Raw genomic sequence first — 18027 nt, forward strand, 5'->3', positions numbered from 1 at the left:
CAAGACAAGTTTAAATGTGCAAGACATTTGTCAGGGGAAGCAACTGTGAGAGAAAATGAAGAAGGAGCCAGGAGGGCCAGCAGACGGACGACTGTGCCAGCCTGGTCCTTGTTGAAGGTGAGAAGGCAGGCAGGAAGGGTAGGCGGAAGCAGACAACACAGTGCAGTTCCGAGGAACATTTAGTGAGCCGCTTAGGAAGCTTCAGGTCAAAGTCACCCATCAGAGGGGACCTTATCTCCCCAAAGTGGGCCTGACGTGGTATCTTTACTGCATTCAATCATGAACTGAGAAACAGCCTCAAAGCTAACACAGTGAAGGGCTTCAGGGAGCTGCCATTGAGATTCTCAATCAGCCATACTTCCTACAGCCAAATATTTGAGAGCCACATTCTCATGGTCACCATCGATACTGGGCTGGACCTGAGTCTCCTCAAGACAAAACTATGCTCAGGAAAAAGAAGCCAGTTTCAGATATTCCTGTTTTGACTGTTTTCTATGTATCTCCATTAATATAGTTTAATAATATTTCTTTGAAGAAATTCTGATCCTGCCTCAGCTGGACTTTCTCTCAGGGGAACAAACACTTCCAACCCAAACCAGGGAAGCAAAGATTGCAGTGTGTCTAGGCTAGCTGGTACCAGGGACAGAGCCGAGACAGAGGGAGAAGGTTGAGAATGTGAAATGAAGACTCATGAACAGTTGGAATAGATGGTCCCTTTCCTTAGTTTTTTCTTCTTGCAAAGGCTGTTTTGCATTTATTTCCCTTCCATGGTCTTTTTTTTTTTTTTTTTTTTTTTTTTTTTTTTTTTTTTTTTTTTTTATAAATGAGAGACTATTCTGGATGCTAGTCTGTATCCGCTGATGTGTTACCCATTTTTACCACAAAGATAGTATTGTTGAAGAACATTACAGCTGCTCCAAGATGGGGTCTGCCATAGCAACTGTATTGTACCAATATCCAGAGTGATTTGTGACCAAGGACACATTCTCGGGCTCAGTCCCAGAGGGAAGCAGTGAAAGCTGAGCCATTAGAAGCATCTTGCCAAGGATGATTTGACATTTCTGTCTTGACTGTAGTTCGAAACACGTGGTATGATTTAATGCAGTGGTCTCAAAGTGGTGCTTGTCCCCAGGGCTGCTCTGAGTGTTATATCGATGTGAAAGGAAGGAATATTAGAATTCCTATTTTTCTCTTATCCTTTTTCTCATTATGTACATGTAGTGACATATATATCATTTATACATATTACATGTACAGGCTTAAAATGTTTAATGGTAAAAATGCAGGAGTTCATAAACAAAAATTTGAGAGACCACTCATACTAGAGTGGGTCTTCATTTTCCTTAAAGAGTAGAAAGTGATTATATAAAGCTAATGAGAGTGGAACTGCTGTGCTGATAAAGAGCAGGTGAAGCCTGGGAGAGGAGGATCAACTCTAGCCTACTGAACTGTGCAGCAGGACCTTAAGGAGTGTGGATTACACAGCAGAAACTATAGCATGGAACATGGAACCAGGGAGTAATTTGAGGGGCATTGTACTGGGGGGAAGAAAACTAATTAGAGCTGGGCAAACCTCTGAGAAAAGCTATCAATTTCAGGATCCAAAGAGTGATGGGACAGCCAGACAAAGAAACTAAACAGGGTCACAACCCAGGCAAGAAGAGGTATTTCTGGAGCAGGAAGAAGAGAACTGGAGGGATTTCCTAAGCCAAACTGAATAAGTGGATAACTACTACAGCTCTTTAAAGGGTACCTCTGGCCATAAGCATATGCAGAGGGGGCAATCAAGGATGTCCACCTGGTGAGCATTACCCACTAAATGAATAAGGAAGGCCCAGGGATCCTTAAATCCCCTTCTGTTCTGCCATCATTAGACTGGAGGACCACAATGTTCAGCAAGCAATACTTTCCTCTGCACTACCAGGGCCAAAGTGTAGCCCATGACATTTATACTTACGATGCTACCAAAAGACAACCTTCAAAATGCCCTGTGGTGGCCAAAATGGTTAGCAAGAGGAGCAGGGTATGTGGGGGTGTGTATATGTGTATAATGTGTATACATGTGTGTGCATGGGTGGTACATGTATATGTAAAGCTGTGGGACTGGGGACTGTACATATGAGTGGTGTGTGTATGTGTATGGGTGTGCAGGGGTAATGTGTATGTGCTTGTGGGTGGTGGGGCATGTATGTGTATGAATGTGTTTGTGTGTTTATGAGCAGGTGGTGTGCATATGAATGTGAATGACTATATGGATGGGTGAGTGGTTGGTTTGTGTTTGGGTGTGGATGAGAGTGGGTATAGATGGGTATCTAGATGGGGATTTGTGTATAAATGATGAATATATGTGTGTGTGGGTAGGTGCTATGTGTATGTATGTATGTATGTATGTGTTTGTGTGTGTGGATGGGTGGAAGGTGTGTCGATAGGTGTGTATGTTCTTGTGTGTGGGTGGGTGGTATGTGTATATGTGGGTGGTGTATTATGGGTCTGGGATGAGTGGGTGGTATGTGTATGGATACGTGGGTGATGTGTGTTTGGGTGTGTAAATATGTGTGTGATTTGTGGGTGGGTATATATATGTGTGTGTACTATGTTTATCAGTGTTTATGTGTGGTTGGGTGGTGATGTGTGTGTATGTGAGTGTATTGTGGCTGGGTGGATGGTTTGTATATGTGCATGTATACTGCATATATGATTGTGGGAGTTGTAGAAATGTGCATGGTGTGTGTGGCTATATGGGTGTTATATGTACAGCTGTATGTGTGTGGCTATGTGGTTGTTGGTGTGTGTGTGTATGTATACTGTGTGTATGGGTGTGTGTGAGTGTGTTGGCTGGGTGGGAGGAACATATACATGTACTGTGTATATAGGGAGGTGTGTGAGGCTGAGTGGTGGGGATGCGTACACGTACTGTAGGTATTTTTGTGTGTGTATGAACATATAAATGGTGGTGTCTGTGTGTGGCTAGGAGGGTGGTCTTCAGGGCTGGAAGATAGGCAGCTGTTATACTTACCCAGGGACCCTGATTTCAACCCTCAGGATTTTTGTGGTATTTGAATTGCTGTAGCTTATGTTTTAATGCCTTAAGAACCAGATTGCACACAGGGGTGTTTGCCACTGTGGGTGATGGCTGATAAAACGCATATGCCACCTCAATGCAGGAGGAATTCTGCTCTGAGTGGAAAACTCCTCAGGGTTTTCTCCTCCAAGGTGCTTCAGCTTTCCTTGCTGACTCATCTGCTGCCATCTTAGTCCCTGCAGCCTTCTTGCTTGGTGGCCCGGTGCTTCACCTTTATCCTTCTTTATTCAGATAAACCATCCCTAATCCAAAATTACAAAGTCTGAAATTCTCCAAAATCCAAAACTTCCTGAGTGCTGATGTGACACTTCAAGTAGAAAATTCCACACCTGACCTCATGTGACAGACCTCAGTCAAAACACAGGTGCACTAAAAATACTGCATAAAATTACTTTCAGACGATAGAAATGTGTATAAGAAAAATAAATGAATTCTGTTTAGATGTGGGTTCACATCTAAAATCTCCACAAAAATCTCATTATATGTATGTAAATGTTCCCCCAATTTTTTTTTTAAATCTAAAATTTGAAACACTTTTGATCCCAAGTACTTTGGAAAAAGAATATTCAACCCGCTCTTCCCTTGTAGACATTCCTAGTTCCTCTTTTGTTTTAAATTTCTTTCTGATTCCAGTCTTTGTTTTCTGGCTTCACACTGACTCTGCCATCCACTACCAAATGTTCAGTGCAATACAAAAAGAGCCTTCAATGAATTTCAAGAAAGTAATTAAGATATTTCTTACATACTAATTTAATTGAGCAAAATAAAGTCCAGCCACAGGTGAAAAATCTCCTGGTGGTAAAGCAAGTCATACAGCCAGTGTCTGGGAACAATAACAGAAGGACAGGGTAAATTGAAGGGCTTTCTCTTTACTGAAAAATCTATCATGGCCCCTTTATTCCCAGATGTCAGCACCAAAAAGTAACAACAACAAAAAAAAGTAGTGACAAGAATTTAAAGTAAAGAAGAATAAAGAACATGATGCTTTGGCAGGGAAAAAACTATAATGAATCTTCTTAGATTTCTCCAGCCTCCTCTATTCCCTCAACCCTCACTCACTGTTTCTCTTGAACCACAACATAAAATATGACTTCGTTACCAAAAGCTCTTTGGCGTTCCTGGACACACAGACTCCACTGGTGTTTCAAGAAGACTAACAGAGTAGAAATGTCACTGCACTTCTAATCTACAGGCAGATGTGCCTGCCAGACAAAACTGACTTCAATCAGCCATACGCTGTGCTGTCCAATGGACTTCCAAAGAAGCATCCACTGTTTCTATGAACTTAACCACACTGACACACTTTCTGATGCCCACAAATGAGAGCCAGGGCTGTAGCTACAGACTGGGGGCTGAACCACTCAAAGTCAAAGATTAGAGGGGCAGCCTTACATCTCTGAGATTCTGCCCATCCAAAGCTAGACCTAGAGACCTTTGTATAAATTAAAATACAACACAGAACAAATTTTCCAGTTTCAAGGAGAAATGCAGTAGTTTCCTATCTGACCCTAAACAAGACCTGGTACATGGATGAGGGCCAGATACCCTGAGGACTTGGTCTCAAGGGCCCTTTACAGAACTGTAGATCAGTTTACCATCTCTACTTTTGCCAAGTCTTTTTCTGCTGCTACCAAGAAGTTGAGCTTTTGGATTAGGGCAGGGTATAAGCCAAGTATGTAACCCCTTTCTGCCTCCCAAGAACACCACTGACTTAACCCACTATAGGCTGAAAGGATTTGTGAGCGTCTGAGAATCTGTATGACTTCCCTATAAAGAAGACTATAATCACTAGGGATTCACCAATCACCCATGGGGAGGGGAAATAGCTAACACTTGTCTAGCATGTGTTCAGGGAAGCCAAAGAAAACCTCATTTTCCCCCAAAGTATTTTCTCCATCAATGCACTACATCTTGAAATTCTATTTTTAATAATGACACCAACTACAAGAGACAGTTGTCATTAGTCCAGGCCTGGCACTCACAACCTTTCTTTTAGGTTCCATACCGGGACTCTTCCTCAATGCATTCCAGACACCTGTCATCACAACCTGAGTGGCAGAGTCCACACTCTTTGCCAGGCTCAAAGAAACTCAACTGGGTACACAGAAACCACTTTCCAGTGCTCTCCATGGAAAAATGATAAGGAAAACCAAATACTGCTTCATACCTGGGGAAATGAATGCAAGGGGTCCCTCAAATAGAACTCCTGAGTCAAAATGAAATTTATAGGCACTTTGAGATATGATCCATTGCTAATTATAACCATAACCCACCATATAGAGAAAGAGAGAAAATTACAAAAAAAAAGAAAAGAAAAATACTTGCACAGATGTGGCCTGTCCAAGAGATGCATGACCTATCAGCCAGAAACTACACAGCATTTCAGAGACAATATGTATTTTGTTCTTCATCTCTGGTGAACTTTGTACCACCCTGAGAAGTAGGTAAAGTAATCTTTTTTTTCCCCATTTTACGGAGAGGATTAAGAGTCTTGTAGTAGTCAACTGCTTGCCCCAAACCACTGGGTTTACAAGTATAGATGCAAAACCCAAGGCCAAGTTATGGCCTCATTATTGTCTGTGCTTCCATAAGGTGACCACAAAAGGGGAGTGATTTACTCTAAAAATAAATAATTTAGACTTGGCATGGTGGTGCACAACTGTAATCCCAGCAACAAGGGAGTCTGAGGCAGGAGGATTACAAGTTGGAGGTCAACCTGGGCAACTAAGTGAAATCCTGTCACAAAATAAAAAAAAATAAAAAGGACTGGAGATATAGATCACTGGTAAAGTACACCTGGGATCAGTCCATAGTATTAATTAACTAACTAATTAATTAATTAATGGAATAAGGGAAGAAACAGTATCATCAGAAGTAGCCCGATCTTCATGGATATCATGAGGCTAAGCTGGTGTCCCTATATTCTCATTCCCATTAGTGTCCCTGTATTCTCAAGACTTTAGGGGACCCATCAGGAAAAGATGCAGACTCTCGATAGTAGTTTTCATCATCCCTTCCCTTCTGGGCTTCACCCAAATAGGCATCTATCCCAGTGCCAAGTAAGACTGGGAACTCTTCTCTCCATGGGATAAAGCCAGGGGACTCCCAAGGAAACTCCAGCTTCTCTTGGATCCTGTAGGCTGATGGGCTATTTCCATCTGCCATATCCTCTCTTCCAACATTCCCCTGTCTTTGAAGAGTACAGGAAATCCCTTGGCACTGGGCCTTTCAGAAGAACCAAGTTGGCTTGTTCAGAGAACACAAAGACTTCCTCAGGCCTGTAGTTCTAGGAATGGTCATGTCCCCAGGTACTTGACCTTACCACTGCTATGCTTCAGCAGTTTTACCATTCAGTCACATCTTGCACAAGAATCTGAATTTTTGCTTCTCATTCTGCATTTGTCTACAATTCTTTGCAGCAATTATTTTGATTGTGCCCATTTTGATAATGTCAACTGTGAAAGCAGTGGTAGTGATGATAGGAGTTGGGAGATCGGAAGACTTAGTTCTTTCTGCTCTCTCACTTGTTAGCATGTGTAATAGTTGCTATGCACATAAATGTAATTCATATACTTTAAGTCACCATTTGACTACAAATCATTAATATAGAGTCCTTGGGATTCTCAATATAGATATTCTCTTAGCTTAGGGCAGAGCCTAGCACAAATAGATATTTAAAAAGAAATGTTTTGATGGTATGGTGATGATAAAAGCAGGTGCCTATCAGTGTGTAGACCAACAGGTTGACCTGATACATGTCAGATTGACATATACCTGGTATTTGATATTTACTACCCTGAGCATATTCCTCCTCCTAACAAGGAAAAATACATTTCCAGAAATCTCCCAGCTCAGTTACAAAAGTGATTTCAAAGTATGTTAGTCAAAATACGTTAGTGAAAGGAACAAGACTTCTGACTTGCTTTTTGATTCCAGACCCTAAGTCTGGGATTTTTACCCATTAAGTTACCCTGTTCTACAATGTTCCTTATACACTAAAGTGAGAGAGAATCAAAGAAACAAAATAGTGGCCAAGGTTATAGGTTCGTTTTCTAGCATGTTGTCAGACTAGGAGGCAAAGCTCAGCTCAGCCCTTTGATATTATGTTGAAATGACACAGACAGGTTTTGAGAAGATGTGTATTCAAGAATGGGCTCAGTCAGAATGTGACTATGTCACTTTAAAGAAGACATTCAGGCACCCTTGGCCACTATGCTTCATCTATAAAAGGAAATGAATATTCTAGACAATTTCTAAGGATGCTCTCAATTTCAAGGACCCCTAAATTAATTATGGTAATTTAAAAATGTTTGCAGGAAGCCATGGATTTTACCCTCTGCCTAGCAGCATCCAGGTTATGGGCTTCAGGGGAGATTACACATGTTTTAGCATCAACATGGTAAGGTTTGTGAAGTGGTAGCATTTTTGATACACAAATCATTTGAGGGTTCAACCAAAGCTTATTCCAGAAGGAAGCAACCTCAGGCAGAATCCAGCAAATTAAACAACTGGGGATCTTCATCATCTTCTTGATCAATAGAGAAGTTGAGCGATGCAACTTGGAGCTCCTCCATTAGACACTGAGAGACTCCAGTTAAGAGGTTGAGATTGCAAAACTTAGGAAAGAGCAAAAATTCCAAAAGCAACCTATTCCCTGTTCCAGAGAAAAATGACACTAAACTGAAAAAGGCAAAGCAGAAATTCCAGAGCAGATAATCTTCTTAACACTTCCCCCAGAGACTGTCAGTAATGACGGTGGGATAACTTTTTTTTCAGTGTTGGGGATTGAACCCTGGGTATACTTTCAGATTTCAGAATCTGCAGCTTCTACAATTAATCTGTGACTTCCTTTAAAACTGCCAAGTTTATTAGTGTCCCTTATTCCAACTGCCACTTCCCAAAACCCAAGACACTACCATTTCCCATGAGAACCACTGCAGTGGCCTCTCATCTCACTTACTCCTTTCTGATTTGTTCACCTCTAACCCATTATGCAAACTGTAACCAGGATGAGATTCAAAAGTGTTTACCATGATCCACATCCCCAGCATAGGAATCACCTCAATAGTATTCCATCACTTCTACAATAAAGGCCAAAATAATTACTAAGACTTCCAAAATATGTCTCCATCTTCTGACTCTTTGTAGCCTACCAGCCTCATCATGCACCACACTCTCTTCCTCTGCTTTCCAGCTGGATGGGAGAATGTGCTGCTGTTTCCTGCTATAGGACCCCTGCATGCCTTACTCACCCTTCCATTCTTCCCTGGGCCTGGATCATTTCTTTTCTATCTCTCAGATCTCCACTGAATTGTCACTTTCAAAAGAAAGGATTCCCTGGTCTCCCTGGAAGGACTCAGTCCTCCTTGTAGGCAATCACAAAACAACACACCTCCCCATCTTTGACCTTATCCCAATTGTAATTTCACAACCAAATATGTGTTTGTTTGATGCATGTCTGTGTCTCCCACTAGATTGTAAACTTCACAGCAGCAGAGACTGTAACAATTTTATTTCAGGAATTGCATTTCTAGTGCCTAGCATAGCATTTTTCACATAGTAATCACTCAATAAATAACATGTAAAATAAATGAATGCATTTGATAGTGTAGAGCATTCAGAGATGAATAAGGCAAGATTTCTAGTGTTTGGAATCCCACAACAATGACAGAACAACTGTGAAACATACAAGGCTATGAAAGCGACTAGATACAAAAAAAATGGTATAGCCCCTTGTATATTTCCTCTGTATGCTGAGCCCTTATCGTTTCCATATGGACATCAACCCATTTAAGTATCAGTTGGTCTTGGATGAATCACTTGTACTTCACTTGCATGTTTCCATCCCTAACCCAACATTTTACCTCTTACGTACTCTTATTAGCACTGGGGGCGTGACTCTAAATTTCAAATAATTGGGGGCCACTTTAACAGACTCCCTGATTAAATGTGCTGAGTAATTTGAGTTTGCATTAAACCAATAGCCCACATTAGGGCCCACATCTGTGTTTACAGAACAACTCTCACTCTCAGGCGTATCTGTCGCAACATGTGATGTGAGATCCAAAACTATGCAGCTCCAGCTCTGAACTGCTGTATGTGTGTTTGGTTGGTAGTTCAGAGCTGGTGTTTATTGACAAGCATGAACTCTGGAATGAATAATCATTCTAAACATTCACTACACATTTCCATTTCCCGTTATCAAAGCCTGTCCCCATGTCTCTGTCTTCATTCTGCAGATGGGTAATCTGCTGGGCGGGGGACCCAAGGCCCCAGACACTTTTGAGGATTCAGTGGGATAGTGCAGAAGCATAGAGCAGAATAAGCTGACACTTAGTATTTGTGTGACATTGGCCGGTGACACATTCATTCATATACTTGTTCATTTACAAATACTTCATGAGCACTTATTCTCCGCCTCTGTGCTAGGCACCAAAGATATATTGGAGAACAAAATGGATGCAGTTCCTGTCTTTATGCACCATGATATAGGGAGGAAAGAGAAAAGAAAAAACAAGAACTACTTTGAAATATATGAATTCACATTATTAGAAAGAGAAGTCTGTTCCAAGGCCTTGCATAATAAATAAGAAGGTCTATTCTACTTTAAAGTATCAAAAACGTTCTCCTGGGAAAGCAATATTTAAGACAAGTTCTGAAGGATGGAAAGGATGTTTAGCCATAAAAAAATAAGACAATCAGAATTTTCAAGCTCAAGTAATCTGACAGAAAAACATGACTTGCTGAGGAACTGAGATTGTCCAAAATGAAAAAAGCCAAGAGCTGGACGGGGTGAGGGGCTCAGGATGAAGATAGATAGGAAGGAGATCTTGACCTTGTGGACCTTGCTAAGTATTTTGACTTTTATACTAAACTTAACTGGAAGTCTGTAGAAGGTTTTAAGCAAAGCAAAGATCAGATTGCAATTGGTTTAATCTCACAGTCTCTCGGTGAGGAACAAATGAGACCAAAGATAAATTTTCTAGGTGGATTATAAAGCATAAGATTGTTGGTATCCTTAGTAGAACCATTAGCAGACTCTCAAGTGTGGCAAAACAGCATTTGTAAATTCCCCAGGAATAAAGGTTCAAGAATGACCATTCAGAGACTCTGTCCCTTCAACTACCAAATATTCTGGTTTTCTCCAAGTTGGATTTCAGCAGGCAATCCAATTTGTCACTTATCATTTCCCATGAACATGCAAGCAGCCAATCCAATCAATGACCTGTGTCCTGATGCATTGATTCATCTTGGCCTTTCCAGGGGTCTCTCAGCACATTGTTGCTGCTCATTAAAGGTAATGTGCCTGCATCATAATGATAATGCTCTGCACTTACCCAGCACATTGCCCAAGGGTGTCTCAGAGCATTTTGGCAAACATTTAATTAAGTTAGTCTAGTGACTGCAGGGCAGTGCCAGCCTCTCAGCACCAAGGGGCCTACATGGGAGAGGAAGGTAGTACTGGGAAATAAGTGCAACCTCTGCCTCTAGCACCCACTGGCTCTGGGGTAAAGAGGAGAGTGGGTGAATGTGCAGGGAGTCCTTGCATTGCTAAGAGGAAGCACTCACAAGTATGGCAGTGTCTAGCACAGGTTTCTACCATATGTGCCCACAGGGAGAATACCAAGGCTAGAAGCAACAGTCAGGAGTTCTGGAAGGGCAGAGACAGTAGGCAAAAGGAAAAGGGTTTGCTGTCTATAATGAACTCAAGGCTGTGGATGTGATTTTGAGAACAGCTAACCTCTAGCTTGCAAGGGTGTGCATGCATTTATGTCTGTGTTTTTGTATGTGTACATACTTGTAGGGAAGGGCATGAATCTATGATTATAAGAGGGATGTTGAGGATAAGAGGAAGAATATACATTTACACACCAATAGGAAGCCAATCATTAGGTATATTTGCCTTCAAGTTCATCTCTAATTTTGTAATTTTGACCTCCATTTTCAGAACTACTTGTAATCTTTCACTGAGTCCTACAAATACCCCCCTAATCCTAACCCTTACTCATCTGAAATGAAAGGTGTAGAAAGCTAGTGGACTGGAACTATATCTTGGCCCTTTTACTGTCCTTCACCATCAAGGCAGAGACAACCAAGTCTTTAGGGATAAGGAGCAAATTCTGAATTTTGTTCTCCCACCCACAGGATAAGCAACAGGAAGAAGAAGTGTCCTCAGGCCCTGGAGCTGCACAGGAGGATCAGGGTCAAGAGTAGGAGAACAGAGCAGAGCTGCTCCAAGATGATGCTAGCCTGCCCAGCCTCTATATCTGGAAGGTGCCAGTCAAGATCCAGAGGTGCTAACATTCACTGCTACTGACAGCCTGACTTGTCAGCAGCCAGGGGCCATCTGTGGGCTGACACTTGAGTTCACTGACAGGAAGAGAGGTTTGCTTCCATCTCTCCTCTCTTCCCAGCCTCAGGCAGCTGCAGGCGGATGGCAGTCATCCATCTGCAGACAGGGCTGCAGACTGATGGGCTCCCTATCCAGTGAGCCAGGGTTAGGAAAGCCAAAGTCCATAGGCTACAGACAATCACAGGCACAAGAAGCTGGGAAGAGTCTTCTAAAACCCAAGTGTCCATGGCTGATGCACAAGTCCACGTACTTAGCATTCCACCAAAAATATTGCAAAGCAATGTTTTAGGAGACCAAAGGGGCTGTGTCTGCTGCCATAGTTTTTCACAGCAGAACAATCAAAATTCAAAAATTTCGAAGTCTGCATGTGTATTTCATTGGAAGTCAAAAAAGACAGAAAAGGGTAAATATATTTTTGTTTTATTCAATTTATGATGTTTTGAGGCAGGAGAACATCTTACTTAATTCATTTTGTTTAGCCAGAACTTGCATAAAGTCTTGAAGAATAAATAGATGGGTAGATTGAATTGCGCTAGTTTTTACTACCAGACAAGACATAAATGAATCAATATGAGTCTACCTTTTCTTCTTCTTTCAACAATGAGGAATGTCCTGTCCTGAGCTTCTGCTTGTGAGCATTCTTCTCTCTTTGTCCTATTACTAGGAGACCAACATGATTTTTTACAATAAAAATGCATGAGTGTTTACCTTGTTACTATCTAACCTAGGTTTTTGGCTACAGTTGGAAACAAAAAGTACAAGTAGTTGGAACCCACCCTACAGACAGATAAATTGAGGCTCAGAGAATGTCTTGATCCAACCAAATGAAACTCAAAGTGCTGCTAATCAGAGTCTTTCTTCTTGGCTTTCATCATGCTCAAAGTCTTGGGTGAAGATCCTGTTCATGGGAACTGCCTCACAGATCTCTGACACAGGTTTGAGGCTATAAGCAACAAATATAGTTTCCAGGGGCCCCTGTGGGGACCCAGGCCCAGGGCTGCTAGACAATAAGCACGGGCAGGTGGCAGCTGCTTAAGGAATTTCCTATAATGTTCTAGGTTACAGGGATGTGGCAGAGAATGAGAGAAGGCAGATGGAACTGAAGTAACACAGGAGACTCTTAAGACATTCAGGACTTCTGATTAATCTCAGGTTGAGTAACGTTGTCCAGCTTCAGGCTACTGAAAAAGCCGTCGACACCTGTCTCTGTCTCAGTGCCTGCTATTGCCACTGGGCCAATGCTGAATGCCAACAGGATGTGATCTGACCTTATTAACATGTCAATCATTATAAGGGATGAGGGCCACATGATAGCTTGGAGAGAGGGGCATGAATCTATGATTGGCAAAAGGATGCTGAAGTCTTATTCAAAATCAAATGCCTAGTTCTTGTTCCTATCTCTTTGTCAATAAATCTGAGGTTTAAAGTCTTCTGTTTGAACCTTCCTATATACCAATCTTAGCAGGTTTCTCTACGCTACACTGGTTGCAAGAAGTGGGAAAGGAATTCCTGAAAACTTGGCTATAAAGTCCTCCCCCCAGATCTCACCCCCTAAAGCCCTAGATCCAGAGCACTTTTCAAAGGAAGGAAGATGTTAGAAGGTATATACTGGGGAAGGAAGAATCCTAAATCCCAGGGGATTTTTAATTCAATCTCAGGACTCTCTGACACTAAGTAAGTCTGTTTAAGGTCGTATTTAAGATGCAGAGACCAAGCTGGGAATCTGGGCTCACAGATGTATGTATGTAGAGCCAATTCAATCCAGTCAGGGCAGCTGGGGACTTCCTCACATCAACTTCCCTGCTCAGAGCACAGGACACAAGACCCAAGCAGGATGGGCTGTGAAGAAGGGAACAGGAGGCAAAAGTTTGAACTGGAGAAAAACAACCTTCCAGGTTAGAAGTTCAATTCTTCCATCAGCCAGCTGGTCCCCTGTCCAGTTTTTGTGCCCTGTTGTGTTTCCACAGCTGAGCCTTAGCTGCTTAACACAGCAACATGACTTTCACCCCTCCCCATCCTACCCCATGGCCGAAGTGCCATTTCGCAGAACTAAATGGAAGAAAAATAAATAAATAACAAAACAGAGAGAGAGAGAGAGAGAGAGAGAGAGAGAGAGGAGTAAATGGGCCAATTAATGCTTCAGGATTCAGGACATGAACACAGGTTTTAAACTACAGACAAAGTAGTCTGGAAGTCTACTTTTGGAAGGGCAGGGATGTTTGTTATTTATGAATACTTGTGTCTAAGATAGAGGAATTTTGCATTTTATTCTGACTCCCTCCCACCAGGTGATTCTAATGCAAATATTCAGCAGCATTCACTTTGCTTCCCCCTCCTACCTGTCTTCCACAAAGCTCTTAGATTAGAGTTCACAAAGGGTCCCAAAACAGACCCTTGTTTCTCCCCTGACCTAGGACAAGCTCACCCCAACCCTGGGTGCCCAGGGACTGTGTCCCAAGCATGACAATTAAAGTGTCAACCATGACCCTATGCCCTGTCTTGGATGTGGTCTCAACACAGTGTCCACTTATAACTGTCTTCCCATCCTAGAGATTCTGCCTAGAAAAGCAATTCGTGTCCATCATTCTCCCCCTGGAAGGTATCGGGTGACAACAGCATTAACCTTAAAATTATTCTGAAATGGAAACATGTTTTATCAAGAAGTAGAAAACTCCAGAATGAAATGGTGTGGAAGCCCAACCAGGTCAGGGTCTCATTATTGCATTAGCCTCTGTCTTTAGATGCAAGGAAAGTAAATGGCTAACAAGCTGCTATTAACCCCATGGGGGGAAAAGCACCATTTGAAACAAAGAGGGGGAAAGAGCCTGAAGACATACTGAAGGAACTATGTGAGAAAGGAGAAGTCACAAGGAAACCATGGCAGAGCCTCAGAACTTTGACTGCAGCTAGGTTCGGTTCAGCAGGATCCCTTCGGTGTATATTATTTTCCTTCACTCCACTTACACCTTCTGACGCCAACTTTTCCTCCTTGCACGATCTCACTGTCCAGGTTCCTAGCACAATTGGCATAAAGGGCATCACTCTGAGGAGGAAGCAGACCAGGAGCAAAGGAGGACCCCAGGTTGACATTTGTGAGAGATTGGGAATCTGCTCCCCTATCATCCTCAGCCCCACGCTCAGGGGTTTAGGAAGCGGAGGTGCACTCCCCTTCATGCAGCTGCTTTGGGTATGTAAGCTTCCCCTGCAGGCAATCTCTGCCCGCTCGCGACCAATGGAGAGGAGCTGTGTTTTAGGGTGTCAGGGGACCTCTAGAGGGAGGTTTCACCCTAGTTCCTGACTTCCTTCAGGGTGCACTGCAATGCAGCCTCAGACGACTGGGACTCACGCGGCTCCCCTTTCGGAAGTGCAATGTTCCGGGTTTCTCCGTAAGGGGCGCATACACGCTGCCAGGATTCCCCTGGGGCGGAGGTCTTGATCTCTGCTCCAGTACAGTGGGAGGAGGGTAGTCAACCGGAGCGAGGAGGACCCCAGGAACTGCCATGTGGTCTGCGTAGGAAAGTTTGTCTTCTCACTGTGGGCCCAGAGCACCTACCTGGCTCCCTCTACCAGGCTCCAGCAGGTACTGAGTGCTGGGCCTGCTTTCCTGTCAGCCCAGCCCCCTGCAGGTCCTGGCTCTAACCCCCTACCACACTGCCGGAATTGGGAAGAAGAAAAACATCACGTCCAACTCGGAACTTCTCATCCTAAACAAACATCCAGAAACAGGGTTACACAGAGCCCACTTCTGCTTGTAAAAGTACAAACTAAAAATTTAAAAAAATAATTGCAAAAATAATTTAAAAATTTAAAACTTTTTTTGTGACAAAGCATTATACACTGGCCTTCTTTACTATATTTGGTCTGCTCTTCTTTCTCTCCAATAAACTTCCATTATTTTATAATGTCACTTTGGTATCATAGAAGTACTTAGAGAATTATGTTTTTAAAAAACAAATTTAAAACCTTACCAAGGGGTTCTGAATACTAAAATGTAAAATGTCTATTACTTATGGAACGAAATGCAAGGCTTAAGAATCTTAGCATTCATATCTGTGTATATATGTATGGGAATTTTGGTCTAAGCTAACGCTTTACCCAATATATCTATCTTGATTTGGGGGGAAAGAAAAGGAAAAAAAGAAACCCTGCCTGGGTTGGGGTTTAGTATGTAACTCCACCAACCCTTTGATGCTGCCTAAAATCACAGCAAGCATAACCTAGCCCCTTCAGCATTGTTTGAAAGATGCCTGCGGGCATTCAGTTGTCTGCTCGCAAAGGACTCTTTTGCAATTACCAAATCTATTAAGACGTGTTGGATTTTGCAACGCTTCTACCAACCTTATTTTGATATGATTGCAGTGTTACCTGTATCACTGCAGATTTGTTTCCCCTAAACAAGTAACTGTTGTGTGAGGTAGCATCACATTTAAATCAACAGATAAGGTAGAGAAGATGCTGATGAACATCAGGTAAATCCAGATTCCCAGACCAGATTCCCCAATCTTCCCTCAGTTTAGACATTCTAAATTCTGCCAAGGGAAATTCACATTTCTGATGTCAGTAGTAGGAAGGAGAAATTGAGAGGATTCCGAATTTCAAAGTCATGATCTGCCCATTTGGTGGAAGGATAAAGAAAGGACGACAGAAGAGAGAAACACTGTTCAGATAAGAAATGCAATATAGCAAATTCATGAGTGAAGGAGAAAGGATGGGGAGAGGGTTGCAAAGGGAGGGAGAGAGAGAAGAAAGGGGAGAGCATAAAAGAAAGAGAAAAGAGACAGGAAAAAATACAGAAAGGGGGAGATACAGAGATCTACACTGATTCAGAAACAGAGAGGGAATGGCTTGGAGAGAGAAATAAGGATGCCCCATCCATCCTTGCAGGTCCCAACAGAGGTTCAAGAAGGATTTGTGCATAGGAGTTTAAACCCCTCTCCTCCTACCCCCGGGAATACAACTGGTTAATGCCAGTGGGTACCTTTCACAGAAACAGCAGTGTCTCACAGCACAGTGCAGATCTCGAACCCAGCTCACCGATTCCCCGGAATAGAGAGCAAATCCCGTGCTGCGAGCATCTGCATGCGTGTGAGCAATTGAGTGAGCAGAGAGTGTGTGTGTGTGTATGTGTGTGTGTGTGTGTGTGTGTGTGTGTGTATGCACAGAAAGCCTACCTAGTTCGCTCACATGCCTCTCACACTCCCTCTCTTCCTCCCTTCCTCCTTGCCTCTCCCTCTTCCCTCTTCCTCTTCTGCCCTTGCATTGCACAATCGCCCCAGAAAGAGAAAACACCCTTCTCGGGTACCTGGGATGAAGAGCAGGGCAGTTGTGGCAGAGAAGACGATCCAGTAGGCGGGATGGTACATCTCGATGCTGTAGTGCTCTGGGATGTCGGGCTTGCTCCTGCTTCTGCTGCTGCTACCGCTGCTGCCTTCCTCTGTGCTGAATTCTGAGCAGGTTTAAATCCAATGTTTGCAAAGGGAGGGAGAGAGCAGAAGAGAGAGAGCGCGCGAGAGATGGGAGCAGGCAGGCAGCGTCTCTGGTTTTTTTTTTTTTTCTTTTTTTTCTTTTTTTTCTTGCACATACACACAACTGGTAAGAATCATCAGCACCAATCTGCACAGGGCTCAAAGCAGACCTCCTCCAAGGCACGCATTGGCTCCACTCTCCTGAGCGACACAAGGAGACTTTCCTGTTTGGAAGGCTCGACTCCAAAGGGAGTTGAAGCCTGCTCCCTTCTCACCCCCTCCCCAGGAGCACAGCAGTGCGCACTGGCATCCGTGTGAGTATGCCCATGTGGGGCTTGTGTGGGCACACACTCCTCTTTGGTGGGCAGTGGGAGGGGTTTGGTGCTGTCCGTTTAGACTCCAGCAGTGCTCAGGACATAACCAAGAAAGAAAGGTTGATTCTTGGTTGAAATGTGACTAATGCCCATGCCAATTCCTGATTATTCTTCCTTTTTCCTGGTGTCCAGGCAGGATGCTGCAAGATTTGCAACCCACAGGGAACATTCAGACATTTAAATGTGCACCCCAGTCCCTCATCCTGCCATTAAGAGCACTTGGAAGCAATCTGGTTTTCCCAGAAGGAAGATGGGCATATCAAGTTTTTTTTTTTTTTTTTCCACTGAAGATGCAAAACGAATTGGCCAGTTCTCCACAATTAGAGCATTCTGAAACTCTACCAAGACAAGAAGCCCAAACAATTGCTATGATTACAGTATAGGAAGGGATGTACTCAGAATAGACCTCCAGGAGGTGGAAACTTGCTGAAGTCATGGGAAATATTCAAGATGAGTAGGTCATGGAGGGACACCTGTGGCCTTCTGCCTTCCTTTCTCAAGTTTCCTCTTCAAAGCTCAGTTTGTCCCTTCCAGAATGACAGTTAACATGGACAGTAGTTTTGCACCTGAGTTGCCACTCTCCCCCAACCATGAGCTACCTGTTCTAGAAAGGACTACAGCCCTCCCTGGGCTTCCGAGCAGCATACTGCCAGTTCAGTGATGCTACCACTCAACTGTGCTCTGCACGTATGAGGCTCTTTGATAAGAAAAGCACTAGCAATTATAGAAAAGACTGGAGAAACTATTGCTGTC

At 43.1% G+C, this 18027-nt stretch overlaps 1 protein-coding gene across 1 annotated transcript in view; it reads right to left on the minus strand.

The window, feature by feature from the left end:
- Opcml (opioid binding protein/cell adhesion molecule like) overlaps positions 1 to 16929 on the minus strand; it is a 1105437-nt gene extending 1088508 nt beyond the window's left edge. The window contains exon 1 of the mRNA XM_047518087.1: positions 16738 to 16929. Coding sequence (XP_047374043.1) covers positions 16738 to 16798 — 61 coding nt within the window. The 5' untranslated portion in view covers positions 16799 to 16929. The remainder of the gene's footprint in view (positions 1 to 16737) is intronic.
- Between the last annotated feature and the right edge of the window lie 1098 nt (positions 16930 to 18027).

Source organism: Sciurus carolinensis, chromosome 11 (assembly GCF_902686445.1).
Source record: "Sciurus carolinensis chromosome 11, mSciCar1.2, whole genome shotgun sequence".
Taxonomy (NCBI): domain Eukaryota; kingdom Metazoa; phylum Chordata; class Mammalia; order Rodentia; family Sciuridae; genus Sciurus; species Sciurus carolinensis.